Below are 9,320 nucleotides of genomic sequence, written 5' to 3' on the forward strand. Positions count from 1 at the left end.
ATATTAGCCAAACCTTAAGCAAGGAGTATTTTTTATCTTGATATAATTTACTTTTACTGCATTAGAAGTTAAACTTTTAGGCAACCACCGGAAGAACGCTCGAGTTGATTTGGAAATTCTTACATATCAATGGAATTCTAGAATTGAACTAATGACTGGAGTCTATTTGATTTGGGAAGGAATCCAATTCTATTTATTTATTTACTTTTAATTAGCAAGTTTCCAATTATACCGATCGATTTCATAAAATTTTTAAGATAAATAAAAAGCGCCCACAGTGACAGTTCGGTCCAACAATTCAGCGTTCGTCAACCGCCTATATATATATTTATATATATATATATATATATATTTTTTTTTCAATGTCTAGAAAACCCGTGCACCCGGGGCAACCCAATTCAATTTCGTTGATTCGATCGGAGACGAATCCCTGGTTATTCTCTAGCCTGGAATTGGAAAGCGTGCGTGATTTGCTTCGGCGATGACCCCCCGAGGCGCGAACTCCCGGCACGCCATCGACTCCTGCACGTTCCAGCTCCACGCTTGGCAGCCCTTCCAAGTCCAAACCCTAGCTTCTGCTGCCGATCCTTCCAAGCACCCCTTTCCCGCCAAGAAACCCTGCCGTTCCGACCGATCCACCACCCCTGCTTCCGCATCGGGGCCCCCCGCCGCCCTCGATCTGTCGCGCCTCACTCTGCTCGACGACCCACCGCCGACCAGGCGGGAGGAGGGCTTCCGTTGGTTCCCGCGTAAACGCAGGCGCCGGGGTTCCCTGTCCGTGTCGGGTCGGAGCTCCGACCGCAGCGGGACTCGCCCTCGTGGCGGCGTCTCCGCCGCATACGCCACTTGCTCCGACTTCCCGTTAGCTGCGGGTGGCACGGATTCTAGCGGGGAGCTGTTTGTGATCGGGGACGGCAGTTGGGGATCCGATGTCAGCGAGGCAGCCCGGGTGACTAAGAGGGAGGTCACCTCCGGAGGGGGAGGAGGGTCGGAAAGGGAGAGTTCAGGGACCATTGGATTCCAAGGTGTTGGAAATGCAACGCTAGTAGAATCACAATGCAATGAATCTGGTTACGGAAGCGAGCCTGGGTACAGGGGCGACGGTGAGCTTGGATACGATGACGAGCTTGAGGAGGATGAAGACGACTGCAGGCATCTCTTCTGGGGTGAAGAAATTGGAGGTATAAATCACCATAACAGATTTCTACCTTTTAGTTACTTGAACATATACTTGCTCGAGTATAATTTAGTAATTAAAGTAGGAAAGAATCATTTTTATCTTTCAGAAGCAATAACTGATGCAGACATTTTTTTTTTTACTCTTTATCATCATCTAAAGTTCATTCTTAATGAGCTAAATTTTCCAGATTCACTCTACATTCCATCATTTATTTGTGTTTTAACACTTGGGCATCATCTAGGCTTAACATTCAGTTCGTGAGAATGCATTGTTAATCTGAAATTGTGCGAGCTATAGCAAATTAAAACATCTGTTAATGAATCAATTGAATTTTTTTTGGAAACATGAGAAAATGTTTGGTTCCCCTACTTCTATATCTATTGCATGTTAGCATTTGAAGTTCAATTGTGTTTGTAATAAGTTATATTTTGATTTTTCAATAGTATTTCTCATGTTTGTTTTATCTAAAATTCTAAATGCTCACTTGTGACCAAAAAATATATGGTTAACAATAATAAAATAAAATAAAAATTATTTAAGTATTGATGATGATATAGTAGAGGATAGAACTCAATGGCGTAGAAAGATTTATATAGCCGATCTCACCAAGTGGGATAAGGCTTGGTTGTTGTTGTTGCTTTCTTGTGATAGGCACAAAGCTTAAGTGCAACAGATTTGATAATTGATACTTTGATTTGTCTTGAAATTCATGAATGTGGCTTATGATTGATACTTGGCATTTATGAAGCATTGGCTAGTCATACAATAATTATTTCCTTCAATTAGTAGATTAAGGAAAAAAGATTATTATTTTGCACATTTTGTAATAGTTAACAAAGAAAAGGCTTTGGAAATGTGATGCTTTGGTTACTCTTGGCTGGAAAAATATCATTTCTCTTATATAAAAATTAATGTTATCCTTAGTTAAGGATGGTTATGGCTATAACTTTACATGCTAATGTCACACCAAAATTAGCAGTAAACTAATTTCGCTCCCCTCTAATCTCTATCTTCTTTAATCTCTATCATATTCTGATCATCCATATCATTATTGGAGTTCCCATTTTTTGTTAGTTTATCACATTTGATGAAGTAACTGCCCAATATTATGATAATTGCGTAAAAAATGATTGGTATTCTACTCCATGCTAGTTAAAACTCTCGGCCTGACAAGTGTACTTCTATACTCCCCAAATGATAACGGACCGTGTAAGTCTTGTACTATGTTGATACTCATTACAATTTGACACATGCCTATTTGTGCCAAATAAGTAGCCATGTGCCACATTGGATTAACATTTTTATAAAAGTTTACTTCTCGGGATCAACCTCATGAAAACCTTATATTCCTTGAGGAGGTTCTAGCATGTGGAAATTCTCTTTAATGGAACTTTAGCTTTAGTTGGCCGTGACCAAGAAACCATAGGCAGAAACCATAGGCTTCGCTTGGTGGGTCGGGAATGCTAGATTTATTAATTTGTCTAGTAAATTACTTGGAGCTCACATAGCCCATGTCGGATTAATCGTATTTTGGGTTGGAGCAATGAATCTATTTGAAGTTTCTCTTAGATTCCCTTTTGTTTGGTTTATTTCAACATGATAGTCAAATTGGATTGAAATTTTTAAAAAGCAAAGTGAAAAGGTACGACAAAAGTTTAAACTAATGGCATACCTTTCTAGTGATAGTATTCTCCCAATATTTTTTAAGCTAGAGGCTTTATTAATACCCAAATTAGTGATCCGAGTGAGATCAACCTATAAATATCTCAACTAATGTCATAGGTAACTTCAATTTTACTATAAATTAAGGTTTATAATAGTAGCTTATAAAGATATAAAATAGAAGGGGAGTCTGGATGCAATACTAAAATTATTGTTGTGTGATATGGTGGACAGGGGTTTGAGTCGCAGAAACAACCTCTTTCAATGCAGGTAAGACTGCGTATAATAAACCCTTCTTTAGGATCCTACATTGATGGAAGCTTCGTGCACCGAGCTGCTCTCGTTTTTATAAAGATATAAAATATTGATATTAAAAATTTTAGTTGATGTTAGTTTATAACGTTAATTAATATTAAATATAATTATTACCTCGTATTGGCGGGAGCTTCGTGCATCAGACTATTTTTTTATATCAAAATTAATCTACATGGTGGATGCACGTAATAAATTTGTTAATTAATATATCATATGTAAGTTATTTAGTAAATTTTATAACATAATTAATAGTATCATTTATAAGTTTATACTTACTTTTGTAATCAAAATATAGCAAATGATAGTATTACTAAAAAAACTAAAACCTTATTTCCCTAACCCAAACATACCAATAAATCAATTAAATAAATATATAAATATATATATATATATATATATATATATATATATATATATATATATATATATATATATATATATATATATATATATATATATATATATATATATATATATATATATAAATTTTCAATTATCAGAAATTATTTGAAAACCTGTTATTAATTAAACAACATTCACTATCTTCAAAGATCTAATAAAAAGAAAAAGTAAATTGAGACTATTAAATATTTTTGAAAGAAAAAGTAAGATTGACTACTTAATGCATGGATGGAGGTTTAGCAGTCACGCTCCCTACTGTGAGCCCTTATTCAATGCAGACCTGGGGGATTACCACCCAATTTTTGCAACCTTTCACCCATTTTCTCCTAATTTCTCTTCCGTGACACAAATCTGCAACACAACTTCCAGTGTTGGCCCCTCCTCATGACTTGGCGACCACCCTTTTGTTCTCTAGCAGCATGGAATTGCACAATTCTTGGCACACTTTGATGTGGTCCCGCTTGTGACCTGGCACCATGAGCTTCTATTAGCTACGACACCCATCTGGAGAAATGCTGCTTTTGGTCAACCGATGAATCAGGTTTCATGTGTGCCCACTGAAATACTATGTAATCTCAATCCTTGTTTTTGATTACCTCAGACTTGTTAGACATTGCTGCTCATATGCATGCAAAATTGGAATATTTTAAAATTTTGCTCAGCTCAATGGACTCTACATTCAGGATAAAGATTGTAACAGTGTAGCCTGAATATATGGCTATAACTTTACCATGTTTTACTTTACCTTGAATTGGTTTTTTAATTTTAGTTTCTACCATTCAGTGCAACTATGATTAAAATTTCTAAACTTTATGAAAACTGTTTGTTCAGGAGTAACTTATAGTATATGTTTATTGGCATGTGGACTTGTCTTTGAGAACAATGCTAGGTTGTTTATGAGATCATGAAAAAGGACTATCTGGATGGTTGAAAAACACCTCTTAGTTGTTTTCATTTATCTTAGTTTTGACCTCTTAAGTTTATTATGAAGAATCCAAGTTTTCTGATGTAGACTCACAAAAGGTTCATGTTCATTTAAAATCAGAGATTTAGCATGAGAGGTAAATAATCTCACATAGAGATATAAAAGGTCACACAGTGAAAACTCACAAAGTGGGAAATTATTAAATTCAAGATACAATAACAAAAGGAGTTAGGATTCCTTTTGATAACATTGACCTATTTCTTAAAATTAGATGATAGATAATCTATTCTCTAATTACTTAGTGAACAAATAATTAATTTCTAAAGGAGTTAGGATTCCTTTTAAGCCGACCCCGCCTAGTGGGATAAGACTTGATTGTTGTTGTATACTAAAATAAAATTTAAACTTTTCTTATTTTGTATTGACTTCTTTAAAATTAAAGCTTGCGACATTTTAAGAACTTGAAAAATCTAAACCTTGTATATGAAACTTTTTTCAAAGACTTTTTATTTCTAGACTGTAACATTCTTCCCTATTAAAATCCAAACTCTAGGATAGTTGTAAGCATCTTTAACTTAGGTATTCTTTTCAATGAGTTAGGAATAACATGAATGTTAAACTCTAAACTTTGAGAGATTTGACTCGGGTTGAACGGACGCACAATCTATCAAATCAAAGCTCATTCAGAGATGTACAACTGATTATGGGTGGAACCTATAACGACTAGGTTTCTCAAAAAAGGTCATTTAAATCCTTTTCGGAGGCTTTGAACGATTTGTCTTAAAAAAAATTTTCATGTTGTAGCAGCTATGGGTTTGTAAATGCTACAACGTCCGGATTTAGATGGGAAAAAAATAGGAGAGAGATAATAATAGGAATAAGCTGCAATTGGAGGGTAGTTGGGTAATTGCACATGAGACGGGGTGCCTTTTTATAAAAAATCAAAATAGGGTCGTCATTTTGATGATTTAAAAAAAACAAGGCCTCCCTTTTGACTTTTGCCCAAGTTTGTTTGGGTGATCTTTGCTAAAAGGGGTGGGAAATGAGAGTAGGTTCGGATGCCATAGTCTAGATGGTGAGACCGTGGCAATTTCATGGATGTGATGGTGTGGTGGTGAGGCCTTGTGGAGGGTAACAATGGATGGGGGTTTGAAAATATAAAAAGGACAAGAATTATAGGATGAAGTGTCAAACACCAAATCGAGAATTCTGCTTCAAAACCAAATTAATGTAGCACTGGATAAATAATCTCGCATAAAGAAATAAGCAGTCCTATCCCCTAATTGCTTAACTAATTCTAAAATAATTTATCCTATTAAAATAAAATATAAAGTTTCTTATTTGTTCTTTAAAATGGAATTTATTTCTTACCTTCAATATTGACTATTAATTTGTGACTGTTAGGCCGGCAACATGGACAACATTTGTAGTAACTTTATCAGCTCCTCGATTCTGATTTTTCTAATTTGCCATTCCTCAAGTATGGAGAGATTCTGCTTAGAGCCTGCATCCGTGATTGTTGCACAGGTCCAAGTTCATCCTTCCAAGGTGAACAGTCCTCAATGTATCCTTCATTGTAAAGCATGCCATCTTCTTGTGGAGAATTTGGAGCACTTCTGCATATCTGCAGCAGTAAAACTTTTTCTGCATAAACCATTCTCCAAATATAACTATTTGCCATAAACATATAGTTAATGTTTTCTTTTACTCACCTAAATTTCCTTTGATTTGATCACTTAATCCTAAGGGTCAAAATTACTTGTACGAACTAAAATCTCTTTTATTAAATTGACTTTACAGTTATAATTATATCTTCATTTTTTTTATCTTTGTATAATGTTCTCATGTTAACAGTACCCACTTCATTTTTATGTTCAACTGTAACTTCCTTCTATAACAACATTTAAGATTCATACTTCTTTCTCTATGTTTGAGAACTCTTTGCTATTTTGCTCTAATTTGAAAACTTGTGGGTGACCTCTTAGTTCACTCTTTGCATATCAGTATGCCTCAGTTGTGAAGGCAACTACCGTTGTTATACATACAATTGATAACCTAGTCCTATGAGCCATCCTAAAAAACAAAATCAGAAGCCGAAAATCTTCTGGTGCCAACTATCATAGAAGAGGAAGTAAGTCTTAGTTTACATTCTGGCACGCGTTCAGATATGTCTTTGCTCCTGCATGTATGTTTCTCTGGGAGAAAACTAATCTCTGTGTTCTTGCCTCGTAAAAATTCATCTAATTATTTTACCAGCTTATCAATCAAGCCCTGTATGTTTATTGGTATCACTAGAGAACACTGATCTGATAATCTGTTTTATCTTGTTATTCCTAATGTATTTGAGGGCTTTGGTCATTGATGGCATCTACTTTCAGATACTGATCAGATGGACATCGTTGGTGAGAACAATTTTGCAGAGCAGAAGGCTCATCATCGGGGCAGGCGCAAAAAACATGATTGGAGGATCAACCCCTCTTTGTTATGACAATCAATCAAGATAATGTTTCACTATTCGCTGGTTGACTGATCAGAAGTAATGGTTAAAGCTCTTAAGTGAATTTATCGCTTATGTTGTTTATTGCCCTGTAGACATAGAGATGTGGTGGCCGTACTTTGTGATTCGTATGAACTTAAACTGTAGATGCATCAAATGTTTTTGGCTTGCTCAAAGAAAGTTAAAAACTTTGATGTAATAAGTGGGCTCTACCTTCTCTTAAACACTTCTCGGATATTCACTAGATTTTGCATGTCTAAGATTGAAATATAACAAATGCTAAATGCATTTCTTTGTTAATGATTTGGACAATCTATTAAAGTTTGGTGGAACATTTTTTCATCAATTTTTTTTTTTCATTTCATGTCGATAAAATTTTAGCTGGTTCTTGTCCATCATAATAGGTTCTGGTTCATTTTGGACACATCACTAATAAATTTTAGCAATCTCAGTGATTGCCATTTTGGTAAATCATACTGAAGGTAAAATCATATTACTCAAAATAATAGTTAATGTCAATTAATCATTTAAGAAATACATCAGGCTTCATAATATCATCAAATATGAGGGCATTTGTCCTAACACACTACATGATATGTAATATTTAGTGACTGAAATAGTCTAATTATTTTTTTGACTGTTAAATATTAGCGATCTGACTGTTAAATATTAGTGATAGCATATAATAGATTGGTATCTAAATTAACAATCGAATTAAACTCAGTTTGACCAGCTATTAGTGATCGCATATTATTTTTGATACATCGATCTTTAAATAAGTCTCCAAGTTAGATATTTATTGTGATAAAAGGGGATGCGTTCGCTTTCAATATTCCCGATAACTCATCTCTAAATTAATACAAAGGAGATATCATGGATGACTATTAGCTATTAGTATAGGCGGCTAAATTATGGAAAAGATATGTTCGGACATGTTGAATTTCAACTCTAAGAGTTCATATAGTAATATCCCATATTTCAATTATTGTATGAGTCTAGTGGCTAGCGCATGAGGTGTTGCCACAATGAGCTTTCGGGTTCGAATCTTAACAAAGCCGAGGTAAATACCTCCCTTATGTGCTAGTCACTATTCCAAAGACTAGTAGCTGTCCGTGATTTACCTCCTTCGTGTTGGCTCTGGGATGAACTGGCGGGGGCACTAGAAATGAGCGTATTCACCTTTTGTCACAATGAAAAGACCATTATTTATAATATATCAATCTCTAAATTAATGATGAAAATTTATTATTTCATCTTAAAATTAGAGATCACTTTTAAAACATTGATCCACTCTTATTACATCGGTCTAATATAAACTTATTATAGCCGTCTCGATTTATTTAACATGTACGCTCAATCCAACCTTGCCAATTGTACTTCCATTTACAGTATGTATAACAAATCAGAAAAATATTTACCACTAGCATCACAATCATAATATTTATACAAAATATTTATAAATCTCTTATATAAAATATCTCAGACTAATTGTTCTAACCATAAATAACAAAATTCAATCCCACAACGTATTGTTCTAATATATTCCAAAAGCTCTACCTTTCTGTGATGATTTATCTATTTATAGATGGTTGTCAGACGAGTCATGTGAAATGAGAGCTGTGTAGAACGCCCGAGCTCAACTTATTACTTTTTACCAAAATATATTCGAAAAACTTGAACAATTATAATATCATAAAAATCTTTTGTTTCTTGTTTACATATCCCATGTATGCTAAACAAATGCATTGTTGCCCTTTGGAGAAAAAAAAAATCATAAAAGGATGGAAAAGCACTATATAACCTTAAGTAAGGCACCAATGTTAATACCCTATTTGATCACAAAGTTTTTTTTTTTTTTTTTGAGGGGAACCCCATTAGAGAAGGGGGCCTATAACTAGGAACACCATGGTCATTAAGGGTATTAACTTTGGTGCTTTCCTTGGGGTTGTATATATCCATCCTTATATGGTTTGGAAAGTAATACTCAAATAATCTCTTTTTGATAACATTTCGAGAAGGTACTTAATATTTTTTTTTTAAAAAAAATTAACCTATTGTCTTTCCATTTGACATATCAAAAACTAATCGAGAGACTTAAATATCACAAAGTATTCATGGATAAGTCAAGATTATTTGAAAATTAGACAATAATTCGAAAAGTTACCTTTTCAAACATATGTTGGAATTTGAAAATATCTTTTCAAAGTAATTTTCAAAATATTTCGAAACGTGATTTTTCAAGAAGATGTTTTTAAACCAGAATTCAAGTTAAGAGATTTATATTAAAATTATTTTCAAGTCAAAGAGAATTTTTGAAATATTTTAAGTAGTAGATTTTT

General features: G+C 34.2%; 1 protein-coding gene across 2 annotated transcripts; it reads left to right on the forward strand.

Annotated features, from left to right (window-relative positions):
* The first annotated feature begins 372 nt into the window (after positions 1-372).
* Positions 373-7,281, forward strand: LOC121969935. 2 transcript variants are annotated; one of them, XR_006108738.1, is made up of 3 exons: positions 373-1,181; positions 5,889-6,032; positions 6,863-7,281. XR_006108738.1 is itself a non-coding variant. In XM_042520261.1 (2 exons), the coding sequence occupies exons 1-2, from the start codon at positions 482-484 to the stop codon at positions 6,970-6,972; spliced, it is 810 nt and encodes a 269-aa protein (XP_042376195.1). In that variant the 5' UTR covers positions 374-481; the 3' UTR covers positions 6,973-7,281. The 2 variants fall into 2 exon arrangements, 1 of the variants encoding a protein (XP_042376195.1); XM_042520261.1 differs by lacking the exon at positions 5,889-6,032 and having other exon boundaries at positions 374-1,181.
* The last annotated feature ends 2,039 nt before the right edge of the window (positions 7,282-9,320 follow it).

This window comes from Zingiber officinale, chromosome 4A (genome assembly GCF_018446385.1).
Source record: "Zingiber officinale cultivar Zhangliang chromosome 4A, Zo_v1.1, whole genome shotgun sequence".
Lineage (NCBI taxonomy): Eukaryota > Viridiplantae > Streptophyta > Magnoliopsida > Zingiberales > Zingiberaceae > Zingiber > Zingiber officinale.

What these genes read in the sequence shown, in the direction of transcription:
- LOC121969935 (XM_042520261.1), top strand. Translation starts at nt 482, where the DNA reads ATGACCCCCCGAGGCGCGAACTCCCGGCACGCCATCGACTCCTGCACG. An exon ending in CTGGGGTGAAGAAATTGGAG is followed by an intron (nt 1,182 to 6,862) that starts GTATAAATCACC and finishes ATCTACTTTCAG; the next exon opens with ATACTGATCAGATGGACATC.